Source organism: Suncus etruscus, chromosome 4 (genome assembly GCF_024139225.1).
Source record: "Suncus etruscus isolate mSunEtr1 chromosome 4, mSunEtr1.pri.cur, whole genome shotgun sequence".
NCBI lineage: Eukaryota > Metazoa > Chordata > Mammalia > Eulipotyphla > Soricidae > Suncus > Suncus etruscus.
The window spans coordinates 38,685,232-38,708,276 of record NC_064851.1 but is presented as its reverse complement, the minus strand read 5'-3'; the positions used below and the strand labels follow the sequence as shown (position 1 = coordinate 38,708,276).

Below are 23,045 nucleotides of genomic sequence, written 5' to 3'. Positions count from 1 at the left end.
CTCCTTCACCACAAAATCAATTCTTTTTAAAGGAAGTATTTAAAAATGATTTAGTTATAAATAAAAATATAATTTATGAAAATAGGTTATTGCAATTTAAATTACAATGGGAAAAACTATTCATTAGAATTACTGTAACAAGTTTGAATAACAGATTTCCTTTACTGTTTTCAGTATAGAAGATGCTTACATTAAATTAAAAGCAAGAGCTTTGTTATAACTGATCTTATTTGAAGAATAATCAGACTTTCAGTTTTATATTCTTTAATTACAGGGAGAAGTAGGAGATCAAGGAAATATTGGAAAGACTGGTGAAACAGTAAGCTTTTTGTGTTCTTTTTCCATGATTTTAACCATCAATTATTTTTAAGAATCAGGTCGCAATTATTTTTAAGAATCAGAAGTATACTTCTAAGATTGTGAATGCAAAATTCTTTTCAACAACTTTTTTATTGAAGGACAAACAAGAGCAACTCCCAGCTGTAATTGATTTAATCTTGTGGACTTCCCAGCTCAGTGCTTGGACTACTGGTTCTGGGAGTCACTCTGAGCACCCATATATGCTTGTGGAACAGTGGGAAGAGGGGACCACTATGCCACATCAGGGATTAAGCTCAGGGACAAAGACATGCAAAGTATACATTCTTATCTCCTAACCAAAAAAACTTCAACACAACTGTAATATGAAAAATAAGGATTTTAATACAAAAAATAAGGTTAAAGACTGTCTAGATTTTTGTCCAGTATAAATTTTATTTAAATATCAGGAGCAATCTAGTTTCTAATACTTAGGTCTCAATTTTATTTCAGATCTATTAATCTAAATATGACTTAACATTTTTCATATTCAATAGCTACAAGGGAAGCCTAGAAGATAGTACAATGAGTAGGGAGCTTGCCTTGCACATAAATGACCCAAATTTGATCCCCAGTACCCCATATGGTACCTTGAGTACTCCAGGAGTAATTTCTTAGTGCAGAGACAGGAGTAGTCTTTTAATACCACTAGGTGTAGCCCTAAACAAAACAAAACAAAATATAAAATAAAGCTACAAGTTAACAAATCATAAAATATTTTATGAGCTTGGATATATTTTTCTTTGGATTTAAAATACTGGCATAAAATCAGAGGGAACAAATAGCAAAACATATTTATTTCATAAAAACTTAATTTGTATAACTTTACATTACTGTGTAAATTGACTGTTTAGATACCACATAAATGATTTGGATGACTTTTTTCTAGCATTTACTCATCATATATTTGTAGTCAGGCACATTTATTGAACATGGTTTATACCATGATACATCACCTATTAGAGGTATAGCTTAAATTAGTCACACACGGGGCCGGGCGGTGGCGCTAAAGGTAAGGTGCCTGCCTTGCCTGCGCTAGCCTTGGACGGACCGCGGTTTGATCCCCAGGTGTCCCATATGGTCCCCCAAGCCAGGAGCAACTTCTGAGTGCATAGCCAGGAGTAACCCCTGAGCGTTACTGGGTGTGGCCCAAAAACAAAAAAAAAAATTAGTCACACACACAACAGAAATACTATGCAATTCACAATATCCCTAGTTTTAGAAATTACCACAACATTTTCCATAAAGGTATTTGTATTTACACCAAGTGTTAGATAATTCTTTCTTCTCACATAATTCCAATGCTTGTTGTTTTCAGTCTTTTTTATGTAGATCATTCTTTTAGTGTCAAGTTACAGCTCATTGTGATTTTGACTTTCATTTTCTAATAAATGAAATTGTACATTTTTTCATATGCTGTTGCCCTCTTTATATCTTCTTTGGAGAAGTATCTGCTTACCTCTTCTGCCTTTTGTGTGTAAGGAAGAGATAATGTTTTATTCTTGATTTTCACGACTTCTTAACATGGATTCTAGCTTGTTGCTAGGAGCATGATGTTCAAATATTTATATAACGTGTGTATGTATGTGATTTTTTTATTGATTTGTTTTGTTCTAAAACAAATCATATATATATATACACATATACTAATATATGCTTAACAAACAAATATATATCCAAATTTGTTGTTTTTCATAATAGGTCTTCTAAATATTTTGTTTGTTTCACTAAGTTTGGTTTCTGGAACTTGACCCTCCAGTTTCAGTATCTCTATCCTGTGTTTCCTGAATTGACTTTGTATAGAAATATTCTTCTCTCCAGGCATATATTTTTCTTTCTTTTTTAATTTTTCCTCATTAGGTGTCATTGAAGCTTTGCTTTTGGATCCTTTTTGTTTATCTTGGAGGTAGAAGGTGGGAATGAAGTGAAAAAAGATGTACAAATACTGTAAAAAAATATTATGGGCCAAGGGTGAGAGCCAACACTGGCCTTAAATCTATACTGCTGCTTCTCTTCCCATGAATGCCAGATCCATTCATATAGTAAGAATTTAGTAAATGTTAGCTGTAATGGCATTGACCTTGATGCTGGTGTTTGCATGAAATAGTCCTTAGTAGGAAAGTGTTTAGCTATTTTGAGGGACTGAAAGAGAGCCAGAGTGAATGAATCTCAGTGAGCCAGGAAAAAAAAAAAAAACTACATAAGTTGACATAAAGGAATCAAAAGCCAAGTCATTCAGAACCATAGTTGTTACTTCTTTGAGTTGGAATATTACTTACAAATTCTATCAGTGACTTTTTAAATATATTTTTAAGATCACTCTAATTTTGTTGATTGGGAAGTTGGCATTTGTTTATGACAAGCCGAGTAGAAGAGGCTTTGTAGTTAGAACTCCATTATAGACATCTAAATGATAAAAATTGGACTAGGATGATAGTAAAGATAAGAGAAGCTGATTTTAGATGATATTTTAGACATAAGCTACAAAAAAGATAACTATTCTGAAAACTTCTTATGGTTTATCAGAAATGGTCTGGAAAAATTAGAGATTTTTATATATAGATACATATATATGATATGTATATATCATATATATTTCATATATATGAAAGAATATATATATGATTTCAAAGGATATTTCCAATTTTAGGAATCTGATACTTTTCTAAGAATTTCAATTTTCCCAGCATCTAACTTGCCAATTTGGCTCCTTTTTTTCTCTAGCTATTCTCTAGTTTTATTATGTTTTGCTAGTATTCATGCAAGTAGAAATAGATTAAATATTTTATAGGCAATGAATGACTCCACAGCCTTTTCCATGAGAGGGCTATTAACTTTTATTATTTATTTTATTTGTGATAGTTCTCATGACCATGTAGGCTTTCAACTGTTATAGGAAACTGGTGCAGTTAGAAAATAATCAGCACTAACTCCTAAGATCTTTTCTGTTAATTTTAAGTATAAAATTTGGAATTTTTAATGTGTATGATTACATTAAGTTTCAGTTGACCACTTTTTTTGCACAATTTTTATTTGTTTTCTGGATTTGGGAGAGTCATACTGTGCTCAGAGATTACTCATGGCTCTGTACTCAGGAATCACTCCTGGTGGTGCTGGGAAACCAAATGTGGTGACAGGGATCAAAATCAAATATTTCATGTTTAATTTCTGATACCATAAAAACAAAACAAAGCTATGGAAGATGTGAAAGTTGGAACTTTCACATGTACTAAGAATGAGTACACATTTGTTTATTTAAAAAATCTGAGGTGCAAGCAGTAGGGCACTTGCTCTGAACGTGCTAATCTGGGACGAACCGTGGTTCGATCCCCCAGCGTCCCATATGGCCTCCAAGCCAGGAACGATTTCTGAGAGCATAGCCAGGAGTAACCCCTGAGCATCACCGGGTGTGGCCCAAAATCCCAAAAAAAAGTTTTTAAAAGTCTGACTTTGTTTAAAAATACATTACTGGGCCAGGTATACAGTTCACTGGGCTGAAGCATATGCTTTCATACAGGACAACTGGTTTAATTCTTGCCACCTCCAGGAATGACCTCAATAACCAAGTTAGGAGTAATACACCTTGGAATTTCCAAGTGTGTCCCAGAAACAATATAAAAATAAAAAAACTACTATTTTTAGATAAAAATTTAAAGACTATTATTTTAAATAAAAATAAAAAGACTACTATTTTGTCAGGTAGAAATAATAGTGTTAGCCATAATGGCATCTTTCAGTTTTTATGAAGACATCTAGGCAATAATATGGAAATGTTGAAATAGTCTATATTATGCCCATCTCTTAATATTAAAATTTGGAAAATTTATAGAACTTATCCTTTAGGAATACAATTTTGTTCTATTATATATCATCCATTCTGTTCACACCAAATATGTGTATGCACATCCTAGATAGAGGCTTCAAGTTTCTTGAAACCAAATATTCAGTAAGTATTTGTTCATTACAGTGCTTATTTTGAGTGAGATTAATGAAGATTTTACATGTGGAAAGCATAGATTGATTCTTATACCACTTTATTCCCCAATGATCACCAAGACAATCAGCAGGCATGGAGCTGAGTAATTTCCAACCATTACTGACTGTGCCACAAGTAGAGGGAAAGGAGTTTTGCTTGGAAAGTGTAATTTAAGACTTATTTAAAACTTTGTATAGATATTATACTTTGGGGGGCTGAAATAATAAAATAACAGGTAGGGTGTTTCCCTTGCTGACTGATGAGCAGGCTTGATCTCCCAGCATTCCATATGGTTTGCCCAAATACCATCAAGAGTAATTCCTGAGTACAGAGTCAGGAGTAACTTCTGAGCACATTCAAGTTGACCCCAAAACAAAAACAAACTATACTTTTTTATTTCTTAATAATACGCTAATATCTTACTTAAATATTTATAGTCAAAATAGAAAATTTTCTAATGTTTTATATTTAGGATATAAAGTATATGTATATTCATACTATATAATTAATTTATACCATAGAATGGGATTAATTGCTTGAAAATAATGGTAGTGGCTTGGGCCCTACCTACTGACATTGCTACTCATTTTTATATTATTTTTTAATTGATTGAAGCTTTGTGATTGGAAATACTGCTAATGATGTTTTCCCATCCAAATCAAAACAACATTGTGATATTATCTGATGCCCATGAAAATGCCACATATTGAAAATTCTGGAAACTGGGGCAGAATGCTAGTACAGCAGGTAGCATAATTTCCCTGCATGTGGTTGACCCCAAGTTTGATCCCCAGCATCCCATATGGTCTCCTAAGCACTGGGAATAACACCTGAGCATCACCAAAAAAACAGAAACAAGGCATTTTACTCTTCAAGAAGATGATAGCAGAAGTAATGATAGCAAGTCTAGCTGGAAAGTCTTCGTGTCTTCTATTTGTTAAAAAATATAACTATGTAACTGTTGTGTAATATTAAAATATATATTAACTCTTGCACACATTTCAGCAGGCTCCTCTGTAAGAGATTATGTTATATAGTGTAGAATGCCATACAGTCTTGTCATAATTACTGAACTTTGTCATTATATTACAAAGCAGTCAATATACAAATGAATATACGAATGCCTCTGACTATGTACACAGTAAAATGATTTATAAATATAGATGGTAGGCAGGGTTTTCTCTGTAGTCACTTTTCTACAATATTGTAATTTATTTGATATGTAGAAGCTTTTATTAAGCAAATCTATGTTTAATTATGTCTCATTCATTTGTATTGTAGTAAAAAACAAATATTTTTCTTCAAAATCAAAACAAGTTCAAGTTTGTCTTGCTACTGTTAATTGTGTATTCTAAGTATAAATATAATGAATACAAATTTGTTTTTTCTTAGAGATTCTTAAAAATGTTATTATGTAATATTTTTCAAGGCCAGTGAAATCTAGTTTATGTTCAGTAAATAATTTTTATGAAATTATACATATTTTAGAGGCTTTTTATTTTTGTACCATGTATTTCAGCAGCTTGTAAAGTATGCTTGCTTGCTTTCAGAAAAATTACTGGGAAAATGGGTGATTTTTGACTGCTCTGTTTTCTTTAAGCCTTGAGTGAATAGCTACAGAGAATGGTCTGTACCTATTAAGAATTGCTTTCTTTCTTTAACATGTTGGAATACAAGCCAAATTGGGTTTTGTAGTTAGGTGTTTCATGAACCCATAATTTAGGCTGAAGTTGTAAAAGTTAAAAAGCTGTATATTAGATCCAAACTCTTTAGACATAACTTGGAACTTGGGTATTCCCTCTCAGTAATGCAACACTGTGCTAGAGTGGGATTCTGTGCCTTCGTGTCTACCTTTAATATCAGTGTGGATATTTTATCATATCTTGTGAAAGATTTCCTCAGTCAGTTTTGAATTTGTTTTAGAGGGACCTGCTGCATGTGCCTTGATAAATTTGGTATGTTTGTGGGAGGTGGGATACAGGGACTTCTGGGTCACAATCTTGGTCTTGTTATCATCTCTGTAGGTTCTGTACTCAGTCACCATCCCACAGTTACTGAATCTTGAAATCTCAGTATTTTCTTTATATTCCCTATTTCTTATGTATCGCCTATTAAATTATTAACTCTTATTCATTGAAATTTATATATTTACTATTTGTTTTACAAACTTAACCCTCTAGGTTTTATTTCTCTTTTTTTTTTTTTTTTTGGTTTTTGGGCCACACCCTGTGACGCTCAGGGGTTACTCCTGGCTATGCGCTCAGAAGTTGCTCCTGGCTTCTTGGGGGACCATATGGGACGCCGGGGGATCGAACCGCGGTCCGTCCTAGGCTAGCGCAGGCAAGGCAGGCACCTTACCTCCAGCGCCACTGCCCGGCCCCTAGGTTTTATTTCTCACTATTCACCAAAGTTAATTAATTTATGTAAACTAGTTATGCACAATTGTTTTTATAGATGTTGCAGATAAAGATTAAAACAAAGGCTATGTTTTGATGCATTGTAGAAAAACGTGTAGAGAACAGTTATAATACACAATTTGTATGAATAGGCAAAAAAGAACTAAAACTAAAGAGGTAGTTGAGGAGTTAAGGTGCTGTGTTTACAATGTAGCCTTGATTCAGTTCCAACACCAGATAAGAAATCCTAAGTACCACCAGAGGTCACTCCTGAACACAAAGCCAGGAATAATTCATTAGTATTTCTAGGTGTAGCCCTAAAACCCAAAAACATAATAAGCAGATAAATCATAAATCATGAAAAGAACACTACATCCTGCATTGAGGAATAAGAAGAAAAGTTTGAATGGCATAATAGAAGAGTTTTCTTAGAGAAAGGCCGTAGGAGCATTCCACATATCACGGAAATTCCAATAAAATAATTTTCAATTTCATGTATACTCTATTTACTTCAATAGTAGAATTCAATGTAAGTTTTTCAACTCCCATGTTGAGTTGGCTCTGAATTATTTGATTCTTTTTTATGCAGTTGTAATTGGCATTCCTTTCTTGATTTGTTTCTCTTTTAGATAGAAGGAATGTTATTGCATAGAAAATACAGCCAGCATTTGTATTTCCATTTTATAGCATTATTTATTTTTATAATACTTAATTTAATTTTTAGTTATAATAATTTTATTAGCATTTTAGGGTTTTAAATATGTGTAATACCATCTGTGATAGTTTAACATCTCATAATTTGTGTATCATTTTCTTCCATGTCTTATTGCTGTGTCCAGGACTTATAATCCTTAGTTGAATAATAGTTTTAGAGTAGGAATCCCTTTTTTTGTTTGTTTTTGTTTTTTATTTTGGGTCACACCGATGGTGCTTAGGGGTTACTCCTGGCTCTGTGTCAGAAGTCGCTCCTGGAAGGCATGGGTGACTATATGGGGTGCCAGGATTCGAACCGCCATCTGTCTGGATCAGCGGCACAAAAAGCAAACGCCCTATCTCTATGTTATCTCTCCGGCCCAAAGGAAATCTTATTTTATATATCTGAGATTATAGGAAAATATCTTCGTGTTTCACCAATTAGCATATGTTTGCTGTGAATTTGCAGCATATGCTCTAACTTATTTTTAATCAAATACTGATGTTGAATCTTTCCAAAAGCTGTCTCTATGCCTCTGATATAAATGATCAAAATATGATTTATATATTTACTTCAATTGATCTATTATATAACATTGTTTTATTTTATTATATCTACCATTCCTTCTACTTTATGTGGTTATGATGTATGTTTCTTTTAAATTATTACTAAACTCAGTTTGCTGGATTTTTTTTAAAGATCTCTGCATGTATGGCCATCAGGGATATTGGTCTCTAAACTTTTTGTAAAATATCTGTCTCCTTTTGATATTGAAGGTAATGCTGGCTTAATAGAAAATATTGGGACTAATTCTCACTTCTTGGATTTTTTTTTTGGTAAGAACTTGAAATTTAGTTTAGTTTAGTAATAGGTTTAGTAATAGGTTATCTTTCAAGGTGGTAGAATGAACAAATAAAACCAAATGGACCTGGAATTTTCTTTGGGGTCTGACAGAGACTTTTTCTTGGAATTTTAATTTCTGTGATTATAATTGACCTGAATTGCTCACTCAGATTTTCTCCCTTTTATTCATTCTTGAATCTGAATGATTTTTCATGTCTTTTGGTTAAATTATAGAATTATCAAACTTTAAAGTTGAAAAGTATGAGAATGATTATCTAGTCTTTCCCTTTATTCTTAGAATTGAAAAAAGATACCCAAACTGGTGAAATCACTTGCTTCAAAGTTGAAAATTTTAGCTAAGAATTTAAGCCTTCAGATTATAGACTAAATAATTAGTTGAATAATCTCTAATAGTTACTTATGCTTAGTTTCTGATATTTTAGAAAGCAAATTATCTAGGGCTGGAGAGATAGCACAGTGGCGTTTGCCTTGCAAGCAGCTGATCCAGGACCTAAGGTGGTTGGTTCAAATCCCGGCGTCCCATATGGTCCCCGTGCCTGCCAGGAGCTATTTCTGAGCAGATAGCCAGGAGTAACACCTGAGCACCGCCGGGTGTGGCCCCAAAAAACAAACAAAAAAAAGAAAGCAAATTATCTAAATGTCTCATTTGTTGATAAAATATATTCAGAAAATCTTTTATTATCTGATTTTCTGAATATATTTTTATCTTCAGATTGAAACAATCTAAGAAAAAAAGTTTAAAAACTACCTCTGAGACCTTCATGAAAGATATATCCAGCATTTGTTTATTATTTGTTTATGGTAAAAGCACATTTAGACTAATAAGTAAATTTTCTCCCCTTTAAGTGATCTTACTAATATTTATAGTCTTGGGAAGAGCTTTCAATTGAAATGTTATACAAATAGTATTGTATCAAGATAATTTCCCATTTCTAATCCAAAATTTTTTTGCACTAGTAAACCAACGAGGTCTATCCAAGATAGGTGCTAGTCCTGTGCTTGCATGATCTTTATCACACTAATTTATTGCTTAAGACTCATTCAAAAGAGCAGATACTATATATAAAATATATAAAGACTGTACATATAAACTTCGAGGCAGTTTAGTACGGAGATGACAGAACCAGTTGCTTTTCTAGCCATAAGCTACACATAACATGGGCGTGAGTAAAAGCATCTGTTGAGTATATATTCCAGTCATATTCTTTTAATCATTGCCAGAATTTTCCAAGCCCAAGTTTCATTCTGAACTTTTATTTCAAGAGTACTTGTTTGATCCAAAGTAACAAGATTAAATAATTGTTAGGGAAATGTCATAGATTGAAATTACTATTTGAATAATAGCAGACCATTTAGGAAACTTATATAGCCACATGTTAAAAAATTAAAAATGAAGTAACTATAGGCCAAAATAAAATATTGTCCAATTGTGACTATCCAAAGTAAGGAAGTGTTTCTATATATTCTAAATTTATTAATGTTTGACATATATTAAATTATCAAATAATGTTATAAAATGTTTTGTAAATATGAATGGTTATATTTTATTTCACTTCTATAGTTAATAGTTTTAGTGAATATAGAATATGTATAAAAATATTTTAATTTCATTATCAGTGTTCAGAGTTTATCTTTAGTTCTAAGCAACTTAAATAAGGCTAACTAGACACATTTTTAAGTTTAATACATTAAATCAGTGATGAGTAATCATTGATTTCACTTACTTATACTTCTGCTTCATTCCATAAAAGAGGTCAAGCAAGAATTCTATCAAGTTCTTTAACGGGTAGAATTTAGTTTAACTTCTCTGCTATATTGTATCTTTCTTTGGTTTATTTAAATTCCTTAGGTACCTTCAAAGTTCTCAATTACTAGTGCTAGTTAAATTTCAATTGTTGGTAAAGATGCCATCCCCAGAAATCATTTCTGTTCAAATAAATCTTCAGTCCTTCCTGAATAAACTTTTCTCCAAGTGACTGATTGGCCTCCTTTAAAAATGTATTCAAAAGTATTTTCTGTTGTGACAGTTTGACTAGTCAATGAGTGGTAGCCATAGTTAGCCTTTTAAAGTGGGAAGCTGTGATATTAGGGACACAGACATTTATCTCATAGTGATAAGGCTCATCAAACCAAGTTCACATTTTTATTTCCTGCTCTATTTGCTGGCAATATGGGATCCACAAGAAAAGTCAATGGGTCAGCTTATAAATGTACTAGTCAAGAATATGGTCTTATTTCTTACTCTGTTTGCCAGTATCTCTGTCTTGCTCATTTTCTATCCCAGGCTATTATGGAGTTATGTGGCCTGTGTCTGATACTACTCAGCTATGATATACCCAGGTAGTGAACCCAATAGTGCCTTAATTGTTGTTTTTACTAAAAATTCATTTTTCTACTACTAATGAATTTATTTTTCAAAGCTTTCTCAAAGTATGTATAATCACCAGCATATATCTAAAGGCCTTATACCAGAATTCTTGAAGCCTGTATTTTGACTCTCTATCAAGGCTTGCCTAATATCTAAGCAGCTTTTTAGCCCCTCCCACCCAGTGATGTCTCTAAGACAGTCTTGTGGAACATAGAAGCCAAATGGCAAAACTACATCTTTCACAGATTGGCTTTGCCTCGTGAGTTTGCACTATCATTTGAACTCCTTGCCAAGGTGTTAAATCCTGTATGTTTTGGAAAAATGTCCTCAAATGAATAACTTCCATATCTATTTTCTGTTTTATATGGTTTTTATATAATATTATGGTTCCCTTGAGAGTTGCAGCATAAGATCTCACTTATATTCTTCCATTTTCTACTAATACATGCTGGTTAGATCTTTTATTCTTTTGGAGTACAGTTTCTTTTTTTCCATATCAGGTGAAGTAAGTTCTCAGGCATAGAACTTAGGCTGTGACTTATCCCTAACTTTTGGAAAATAACTAGTAAAGAATATATGGACACTTTCTAATTAAGACACATGTTTTCTTACATAGGGAGAGATCATACAAAATAAGAGCAAGTAAGAAGGGGTAGATAGTTCTATTAAGATTATAGTTTGTAGGCTGGAGAGATGTACAATGAGTAAGCACTCGCCTTACACATGTGGACTTAGGTTCTATACCTAATGTCTCATATGGTACCCTGTGTACCACCAAGAGTGATTACTGAGTACAGAGCCAAGATTAACTTTTGAGCATCACTGGGCTTGAACCTTAAACAAACAAACAAAAATATTATAGAGTTCACATTAGAGTAGTTCAAAATTGTCACAGGCCATCATTGGTTATTCCCATCACAAAGATGAGTTCTTAGCAATTTTCTCCTCAGTCTTGACATAAGAGACTTGTCATAGTTAGAAATTTAACTTTCTTTAGGATTTGGTCACTTTGAGTATTAAATTTAGGGCTTTGAGTCTGGAGTGTGACTCAATACTAGAGTGCTTACTTTGCATATGTGGCATCTCAGATTTGATCCCCAGGATCATAAAATTAAATATACATATTAAAAATCTATTGCCCTTCCATTGAAGAGTTTGAAAATTCAAATTGCCCTTGGGAAACCACAGGATATATCAAACATATAAAGAGTTGTTGTGTATTAGTGAAATCAGCCAGGCCTTTATTTATGATGAATATTATCATGATTAACCTTTCTGTGTGGGTCTCTCTGTGATGCTAGACTTTAAAAAGAACTAGCCAGAGGGAAATAATACATGACTCGTCAAAGGAAATAGTATCTGGGATACAAAGGCTACCTACAGAGTGGGAGAAAGTATTCACCCATTACCCATTAGATAAGGGGTTACTTCTAAGATAAGAGAGGCATTAAAGGAACTTTGGAAGGAAAAAAGAACAGCTAATCTCATCAATTAATGGGAGAATAAATGAACAGACATATCCTCAAAGAAGAAATACAGATGGCCAAAAGATATAAGAAAAAAGTTCCACATTACTAATCATCAGGGAGATGCAAATCAAAACAACACTGAGGTATCACTTCACACCACAGAGACTGGCATGCATTACAAAGGATAAGAACAACCAGTGTTGATGTGGATGTATGGAGAAAGGGACTCTCATTTACTACTAGTAGGAACATAGATTGGCCCAGCCTTTTTGGAAAACATTATCCCAAAACTAGAAATTGAGCTTTCATTTGACCAATGCCACTTCTAGGGATATACCTTAGGAACACAAAAACACAATACAAAAATGCCCTCTACATTCTTATGTTTAGTGCAGCACTATTTATAATAGCCAGAATCTGGAAATAGTCGTGGTGCCAGACAGCAGATGAGTGGCTAAAGAAACTGTTATATCAAAACAATAGATTACTTTGCAACCATTAAGGAAAATGAAATAATGACATTTGCTTATGTATGGATGGATATGGAGATTATTATGCTGAGTGAACTGAGTCAGAAGGAAAAGAATAGACATAAATAATCTCACTCATTTGTAGGATAAAAAACAAACAAACAAAAAAAAAAAAAACAAGAAACAGTATGTCTCTATATCTAGGGACAGTAAAGATAAGGGTCAGGAGGTCCAGCCCAGGGTAGGAAGCTTGCTACAAAAAGTAATGAGAGCTGGAGCCAGAGCAGTGGCGCAAGCGATAAGGTATCTGCCTTGCATGTGCTAGCCTAGGACAGACCGCGGTTTGATCCCCCAGTGTCGCATATGGTCCCCCAACCCAGAAGCAATTTCTGTGCACATAGGCAGGAGTAAACCCTGAGCGTCATCGGGTGTGACACCCCCCCAAAAAAAAGTAATGATTGCAGTTAGAATAGAAAAGGGTCAATGTCTATGACAATGGTAGTTGGAACTGATCACTCTGAACAAGAACTCAGTGCTAAGAGGGGAGAAAATGACATTCAAGAGAGGAGGGGAGAGAGAGAGAGAGAGAGAGAGAGAGAGAGAGAGAGAGAGAGAGAGAGAGAGAGAGAGAGAGAGAGAGGAAAAGAGAGAGAGAGAGGGATAGAGAGGAAGGGAGAGAGAGGAAGGGAGAGAGAGGAAGGGAGAGAGAGAGAGAAAGAAAGAGATAGAGGGAGGGAGAGATGGTGGGAGGGAAGCAGGCAAATTGCCTGCCTTAGAGAAAGACAGAGACACGGTGGATGGGAAATAGGAAACATTGGTGAAGGGACGGGTGCACTGGTGAAGGGTGGTATACATTGTATGACTGAAACCCAACAATGAGCAATTTTGTAACCACGGTGCTTAAATATAGCAATTAATTTTAAAAAAGAAATATAAGTGCATTTGCTTGAGAAAAACGGGGGGAGGATTTTAACAGGAATCAAACTAATGATCTCATATCTCATATCTCATTCATGCAATGCAAAATGCTTTACCACTGGACTAGAGACTTTAGTTTATGGGAGTGGGGGGACAAAGGGTGGTTTGGCTACACTCTGCAGTGCTCAGTTCTCAATTCTGACTCTGCACTCAGGAACCATTCCTAGCAAGCTTGCTGTGTCAAATGTTGGGATGTTGGGACTGAACCCAGGTTGATCTCACTGTATTCACTGAACTATCTTTCAGGCCCATAGGCCTTTAAAAAAGAATGGTTCACTGGTAGTTCGTTCACCTTTCTCCTACTACTTCTACTCAAACAGTTCAAGCTTCCATTCAGCATGCATTTGTTATCTTAATATCATATTATGTTCCAAGCAGTTTGCTTGGAAAGATGGTATCAGACAATACACTACCTCATATACCATACAATTTAACAATAGACTTAGTCACATCTTCCTAAATCATGAATGATGAAGCAAAATGAGCTAAAGAAGCAAACTCCAGTCATATTATTAGAGGAATATAGTATATTTACAGATTTCATTTGAATATGAAGTGATCAAATTTTAACCATTTGGAACCAGTGGTTTATTTGCAAATAGAAAAGATACATTAATTTTTATCAAGTTACAAAATTACCCCCCAAATAAAATGTTCTAGAAAAACATTACAGACAAAAAAATTTAAAAGATGACATTTACCTTCTGACAGTATATTTCTTTCCATATGTAATCATCTCCAGATATATTCTTATTTTTTTCCTTTCAGCTCTTTAAACATTATTGTTCTTTGTTTTTAACCTCTTCCCTTTCTCAACATTCTCTGTTATAATTGATCTCCTCTAAGTCTTTAGCTACTACCTGCTTTTTTACTTCGTTCTCTTTCCTTCATTGTAGACCTAAATAGGCAACTATATCTGACTATTAATGAAATATTGCATAATAATTATAGTATATAATTATGTTATTATATTATATGTTATATTGTTAATAATTATTATATAATATAATATTATTTATATTTAATAGAAAAATATTCTAGTAGAATGTTTCAATGTTAATTCACAATTATCTGAAAATATATTTCCCCTTTTATTCTCCAATAGATAGCACATGCTTTCTTTTCAGTTTTCTGCATCTTTCCCTGATCTATCTATACTGACAACAGTCTGTATTATTATCTTCTTATTTACATGTGAAGAGAAATTATAGCTTGAGGTGAAGAAAAAAATGAAAGCACATTTCCCAAGATAGTATTTGATTAGTCTTTCTCAGAGGTTGCCAATTCTGTTTCTCCCACCTTTGAAATTTGTACTATATGGAGATCTAAATTTAATTCTCATAAGGTGAAAAATAGTTAAATTAGCAATTTCATAAATACAACATTTTATTCCAGTAAGTAGACTTTGAAAATTTTTTCATTTTTAAGCAATATGAAAATACTACAAAAACATTGAAGTTAACGACTCCATGAAAAAAACCGAAGTCTAGAGAATTAGCCTATATTTTGTATTTTCAAGTGAATTTGAAGAAACTTGCGATATGTTTCCACCTTGAAAAGAAAAATGATGTAGTCATAAACCTTTGTATATGCACAATCACTTAATTTTTTTAAAAAATGTTTAAAATTCGACTATCAATTAGGAAATATTAGAAATATCCTTTAGAAAATAACTGGTTTAATTATGTGTACTAAAGTACTTGAGTTTTTGCTGCCTTGAAAAATTTTATATGTTTTCTCCATTTTATCAAGTAATTTTTTAACATGTAATTATTTTACATGGTATTTTGGCCTTCTGAATGTTCACCTTAATAAAATCATTAGGTGTTACATATCCTATTTTGCAAAACTAAAAGTGTTTTCAATTAATATAGCATTACCTAGCTCTTGACATACTGCATGTTTAGGTTAAAACTTAATATTTTAGTGGTATTATATATGAATACAGTATTTTTAAACTTTTTATACTAATACTAGATCTAAAAGAATTACTGGTATTTTTTTAAAAGTGGAAGACTAAAGCTTTAGTAACTACTTTGTATTTCAGCTAAATCAATAAAAGAAATGGTTTTGACTTTGTGGGCCATTAATATACTTTGCTTTCACAGGGTAAAACAGACAAAGACAATTAGTAAACAAAAGAGCATGACTGTGTTCTCTTAAAACTTCCTTTACAAAAACAGGTAGTCAGATCTCCAGATCATTGTTTACTGAGATCTAATTTTTCTATATTCTCTCCTGGCTTGGGGGACCATATGAGATGCCCGGGGGATCGAACTGTGGTCCATCCTAGGCTAGCGCGCTCAAAGCAGGCTTGTGCCACCACTCCAGCCCCTAATTTTTCTATATTCTATCATACTTTTTTTCTGACAATTTGTACTATCAATCTTGATTGTTGCTTATTTCTAAAATGACTAGTATAGTGCTTTATGCATGACAATCCATGGTTAGTGAAGTGAGAATGAAATGTTATGCATTACAACTTTATAGGCAATGCTTATTATTCCAGTAACACTAATGTATAATATTCCTGTAAAACTACGTCACTTGAAATTAGATGCCAATACATTGAGACACTATTGGAAGAAATCAGTCTTAATAAAATATCAAATCAATCTAACAATAAAATACAGTCATTGCAAAGGTTTTAAAATATGTCTTGAATTTGTTTAAATATCTCTCACTCCTAAAAAATAGAGGTCTGATTTCTCTGAGAGATGATTGAACTTAGCCATTCACTAATAAAGTGGCCGAAGTGACACATGTGACTAGATCACAAAAGACATTAATTTCTTTCTTGCTTGCTCTCAAACTTGGATCTCTCACTGTGTGGGAAGCCAGCTGCCATATAGTCAGTCCTGTGGAGGCCTATAAGATGTCAAGACCTCTTGCCAAAATCCTGCTGTGAATTGTTGCTTGCAGCCAACAGCCTTGTTAGAAGTAGATTTTCTAGCCTCAGTCAAGCTTTCAGATAACTACCGCCCATGCCAAATCATGACTGCAATATTAGGAAAATCTGTGAACCAGAATCACTCATCTGTGTTCATTATTTTAAGCCATTATTTTTGGAGTAATATGTTTTGAAGTAATAGATAACTATTGGAATAATATAAATTTTTAAAAATTTTTTGAAATGAAAAAAAGTGATTAGAAAGCAACAAAAGCAAAGTCATTCATATATTTTATTCTAAAGTTTCATAGGTTATAAAATGAATAAATTATGACTATTTACTTATAAATGTATTGCTTAAAATTGAAAATATATTTCTTTTGCTTTAGACTTTAGCTCATGTATGTGACATCTGAAAGTTACTAATAAAATTTAGAATACATGGTTTTATCCATTCTGAAGAAGCCCATGTTCTCAGGTCAACATATTCTCTCTTTCTCTCCCATCATATTTTTCTATGTAAATTTCTTTCAATAAAAACTAGTTTGTTTCACTAAAATAAAAAATCAGAACAAGTCACACCACCATAGTTTTTCTCTTATGCAGTGTTTCTGAAGGAAGAGAAGGTTACAGGGCAACACTTGTCTCCCAGATGTGAATTCTTTCTAACTACAAAGCATTCCTCACACAAGGATGCTTGAGATAGGAAGATATCTAGGACATAGACTGTGCAAACCAAATTTTTTCTCTAATATAACTGTATATTTCAAACCAGTGAAGATGTACTAGTTTATTTTATTAGTCAATTTAAAATACATTATAAGATATAAAATTTTAAATACTTTTTAAATAAAATTTTCTTCTAAAGTTTTTTCTTTTGTAGATGAATTTTTTTTACTTGGCAAGCAGAACAAAAGTTGGATTCTTAATCGAATAAATTTCTAAATTACATTCTCAAGCAATTGTACCTTTTCCATTTCTGCTGTCATATTTCTTAAAACTACAAAAATTATATTTTAAACTGTATCTGTAAAGGATTTAGATTAGGAAGTTGGATGGAATCTGGGTGGGTACACTGATTGGAGTGATTGGCGGTATGCCTGAAAACCTATTGTAACTACTATGTAAATCATGATGTTAATTTTTTAAAAGAATAATTCTCCCATCTAAATTTCTAAAATATCCAAGAGGCACAACTTCTCTGTGACTTAATTCATCTTTGTTACTCTAAAGCAACATCTTTTCTGACCAATTATTACTACTTTAAAACTTGGTATCATTGCCGTAAGTCATTACATTTACCTTGGAATATTACCATAAAATCTGACTGTTCACACATTTATATTTCACTTACCAAAAAGTGAAACTCGGTGTTATAAATTAACAGCCATTCAGTGAAAATATGATTATAGTCTTCCTTTTTCGAAATAATATTACTCTCCCATAAACGCACATTCTTCTGCAAACAGGACACAAAGGAATTTCTTTGTTGTAATTCAAAACATTCACATGTGTATCTATCTCAGTATATTTCCTACCTGTATTTTGTGAGTTAAACAACATGTTATTGCTTTATGTCTCAAAAATTGTCATTTGATACCTCCACCTCTATTCAGCTATTCTTCCTATTTTAAATATGTTTCCGTCATTTTATGTTGTCAACATTTGGCATTTGGACATATTTCAAATACTGCCTTCTCTGTAAAGTCCTTGCTCCTGTTCTCAATTATACAAACATCATGTCTTTGCATTGTAATGAAATTTATGGAGTTGGAGTTTTTTCACTTACTGAAAATATTTGATTTCATTTTATTCAATTATATATATATTTCTAAATATATTTTACTTGTCTCTTGAGGCTCTATAGTTCTTAACACAAGACTTTTATACTAATAACATTTTCCTTCAGATTATTATAGTATAGAACAAGTTTATTTGTGGTATAAACCAGTAGCTAATTCAGTACATTTGATACCATATTTGTTTATGAGTTATTTATATTATTACTTTTTAATTAACCAGATAAACTACATTAAAATTTTTAACTTTATGTCAGCACATATATTAACTTTATGTATTGTTAGAGTAATATTAATTGCTGTGAAAAAATAAACTAGAAGAGATAATCAAAGAGATAGTATAAGTCGGGCATTTGTTTTGAATTCAGTTCCCATCAGTCATCTGAGCAGCACCAGGAGTATTTCCTGAATGCATAACCAAGAAACAGTAACCCTGAGCACCTCCACATATGGCCTCAAAACTTGGAACAAAATTAACTAATTTTTGTTTTGGTTAGCATGGAGGAAACTATTTCTTCTCATATTCAAACAGTTTTGATCAGGTATCCTTCCTTTACAAAGTGGTTCAAGAACCCAGACTTATCTTCTTTCTTAAACTATCACCATTTCCTAAGGCCTCCAACTCATGAGTGAGTTAAAGCAAAGAAAACCTCCTATTTTACAGATAAAATTCAAATTTTACCTGTTTTTAAGAGTTTATTACATTAATTGTCTAAAGGTAAATTTTGCTGCAATTAGAACTAGGCTTCAGGACCAGAGAGAGAGTGCCGGGGTTAAGGCAAATGCATTGCATGCTTCCAACACTGGCTCAATTTCTAGAACTATATGTCCTCCCCAAACACTGCCAAAGATAGATCTGAAGAATCCTGAGTACCACTAAGAATGGGCCTGGAGGTCCAGTTCTACTGATCTCCAGTACTCTAAGGATGGATCTCTGAACAGCACATCTTTAGAAACTTGCAATGCATTACTGTCCCGATTGGTTAAGGACTCTAAAAGAAGTCTTTAGGCCCCTAACTCTGCTTGAGAAACCTTCTCCCTAAATTAATAATAATAATAATAAAGCTTCAAAACATCAATAGTTTAAAATAAAAAGGTTTTTTTTTACTTGCACTCCACCCACTTTTGCTTGGATAAGGGTCTATTCCATAGTAATTACATGCTGAAACTCAGACTTCAGCAATAGATTCTTTCTTTGATATGGCTGCTTCATGATTCAAAGGAAAAGGTCAACTACTATTTTAAAGAAAGCCATACCATTTCTGCATACTCTCATTTTTACTAGAACAAAGTTACATATAGAACGTTGATGTCAATAAATAATTATATTCCTCCTATTGACACTAAAATCCGGTGTTCAAACGTGACATTGGTAGTGTAGGTATATAAAAGCCTTCCACAGGAAGGAGTGTATGTTTTCAACAATAATGCAATTGACAAAATGTTTTTTGTGGGTTTTTTTTGTTTGTTTGTTTGGTTGGTTGGGTTTTGGGCCACACCCGGTGGCGCACAGCTATCTGTTCAGAAATCACTCGTGGCAGGCACGGGATTCGAACCACCTTTGGTCCTGGGTTGGCTGCTTGCAAGGCAAGCACTCTACTGCTGTGCTATCTCTCCGCCCCATATTTGTAGTTTTTAAATTTTAAAATGTGATAATTTAAGGATTTCATAAAATCAGCGACAAAATACTGGTACTCAACAATGATTTTTCTCTTTAAAGATACAAAATTAAAATTTTTTATATTTAGTTTTTTGTTTGTTTTTGGATTTTGGGCCACACCCAGTGATGATCAGGGGTTACGCTAGGGGTTACACCTGGCTATGTGCTCAGAAATCGCTCCTGGCTTGGGCGACCATATGGAACACCGTGGTCCATCCTAGGTTAGCACACGCAAGGCAAACGCCCTACCGCTTGGGTCACTGCTCTGGCCCCATATTCAGTAGTTTCTTAAGTTTTATTGATTGCCAATTTTCCTTGTTTCAGCACACTAAATTTATTCCTTACTCAAATTACTTGTTTTTCTAGAACCTTCTCTTTCCTTCATTGCTTGGTTGGCTGACTTCTTCATTTTTCACATTAAATATCAGATGTTTTACCTTCACTGTCATCTTAACTAAAAAAAAAATTCTTCCTTATTTTCTACTTCAGTATCATGGTAATTTTTTTAGCCAATCTATATCATAATTTAAAATGTTTTACTCTTTAATTTAATTAGGCCAGTCAATATTGCCACCAGTAGTGAATAAGAGTCCTCTTTTCTCTGCATCTGTGCCAAGCACTTTAAATGTTGTTCTTGTTCTTTTTTATTTGTAGTTATCTTTAATTTGATCCCTGGCACTGCGTATAGTTCACTGAGCATTGCTAGAAGTGATCTTTGAGCATAGCCTTAAGGGTCAGCCCTAACTAAGCACCATTTGGTATTGCCTAGATATGTATGTGTCTGCTGGTTAACTGACTAAAATAATTATTACTAGTGTGAGGGTACATGCTAGACACTTTAACAGAAGAAATTTATATCTAATATAAAAATAAAGGAAAAGTTAGAAATATAATCATTGAAATCATTTATAACAAAATTAATGTACTACATGTTTATATTATGCATTCTATTTTTCTTAAAAGGGAACAATTGGTTTACCTGGAGAAGTTGGGGTAACTGGAAGTGGTGGTGAAAAGGTAATTTCTTCCATTATTTTCTTCAGTAGTAAAAATTCTAGGCTAAACTCAAAAGAGAAACATGTGAATGATATTTTATATTAATCATAACTATAAAATAGGTTTCCTAATGTGGAATATCTTAATATATTGAAATAATAGTATCTATGCTTATAATTTCAATTTCTACTTGTAATTATATAATATAAAGAATAAAATGAAACAGGGGCTAGAGTTATAATGCAGTGGTTAGGCATTTGCTTTGCATGGGCCTGACCCAGGATAGACCTTGCTTCATCCCCTGCATCTCATATATCCCCTAAGCCAGGAATGATTTCTGAACACATAGCCAGGAAGGAATAACCTCTGAACATCACCAGTGTAGCCCCAAGAAAAAAAGGAAGGAAGGGATGGAGGGAGGGAGGAAGGAGGGAAGGAAGGAGGGAAGGAAGGAGGGAAGGAAGGAGGGAAGAAAGGAAGGAAGGAAGGAAGGAAGGAAGGAAGGAAGGAAGGAAGGAAGGAAGGAAGGAAGGAAGGAAGGAAGGAAGGAAGGAAGGAAGGAAGGAAGGAAGGAAGGAAGGAAGAGGGAGGGAGGGAGGGAGGGAGGGAGGAAGAAAAAAAGAAAGAAAGAAAGAAAGAAAGAAAGAAAGAAAGAAAGAAAGAAAGAAAGAAAGAAAGAAAGAAAGAAAGAAAAGAGAGAGAGAGAAAGAAAGAAAGAAGAAAGAAAGAAAGAAAGAAAGAAAGAAAGAAAGAAAGAAAGAAAGAAAGAAAGAAAGAAAGAAAGAAAAAGAAAGAAAAGAAAGAAAGAAAGAAAGAAAGAAAGAAAGAAAGAGAAGAAAGAAAGAAAGAAAAAAAGAAAGAAAGAAAGAAAGAAAGAAAGAAAGAAAGAAAGAAAGAAAGAAAGAAAGAAAGAAAGAAAGAAAGAAAGAAAGAAAGAGAGAGAGAGAGAAAGAGAGAGAGAGAAAGAGAAAGAGAGAGAAGAAACAAACAAACTAATGATCTAGGACAGGTTTATGACTAGAATGTATTAAATCTTTGTGAGTTTCTTTCTAAAGAAAACAAATGAAAGTGAAGAATAAGTTACCTCTTTACCTGATCCTAGTCTTCTTACAATTTTATGTCCACTGATATGCAGCGGTTCATAAGTAATCCTGGATAATATGATGGAAACTAAAATTTGCTTAACAATTACCTAAAAACCATTACTCCAGGAGCAATTTTCCATTTTGAGTTTTAAATTTAGGAGTTATTTTTAATAAAAATAAAAAGTAATGCTTTACTTGAAACTAGTAAGTGCAATTTTAATTTTCTTTTCTTAATGAAATTTTATAAAGTTTTAGTAGGTAATAAACCAAACTTTTTGGAACTGTGACTAAACCTGACTTTCTAAATATAAATTTTAAGCAGAATAGTCTGGCACTGTTATATACAAGTCTACACTTTGTGAATAATTAGATAGAGCCAAAACTAGAAACAAACTAGGTATTCTAGTTATATTTATCCCAGATTTTAAAGTTAAATTTGGTCTAAAATTAAATTAAATTTATGTATCTACTTCAAACTGAACTATTTATTTAGCCCCTATGTATATAATGTCCATCTTGGAATTTCTCTTCATCTGTCTTTTAAACTTTTTATTTACCATCCAGACTTTCTGGTGGCCAAGGATGGAGAACAGTGATACAGCTCATGCATTGCATACATTAGTTCTAAATAGAATCCCTGGCTTCGCAAATAATAATTAATTAAAGATATACTATTCTTACTGAGAGAAAATCCAAAGCCCCTCAGGGTTTAAGGAGGACCAAGTATCCTAAGGTGTTAGTATTAAGAAGTCAGTTACAGTTGGCCAAGTTTCCAGTTGTGCCTACCAATTCTGAGCCATTTCAGCATTTTGGGGAGTTCTTTCTCTTCCTTCAAAATTTATTTTTATTCTGACTTTATATTTATTTATACATAAATTAGTTTGTTAATATTTGGCCAACAATGAAGATGGAAATTCATAATAGTTCTTTGTAGCTTTCTCTATAATAACTCAGAATAGTTGAGAAAATTATTCTATCATATTTATAATATAAAAATACACAATATTGTTTTCACCCTATCTTCAGATAATGAAGTAGAATAT

At 33.1% G+C, this 23,045-nt stretch overlaps 1 protein-coding gene across 1 annotated transcript in view; it reads left to right on the top strand.

Moving 5' to 3' along the window:
- COL24A1 (collagen type XXIV alpha 1 chain) overlaps positions 1–23,045 on the top strand; it is a 319,520-nt gene that overhangs the window by 167,735 nt on the left and 128,740 nt on the right. Inside the window, exons 24-25 of the mRNA XM_049772551.1 lie at positions 275–319; positions 20,885–20,938. Of these exons, the coding sequence (XP_049628508.1) occupies positions 275–319; positions 20,885–20,938 (99 nt within the window). The remainder of the gene's footprint in view (positions 1–274; positions 320–20,884; positions 20,939–23,045) is intronic.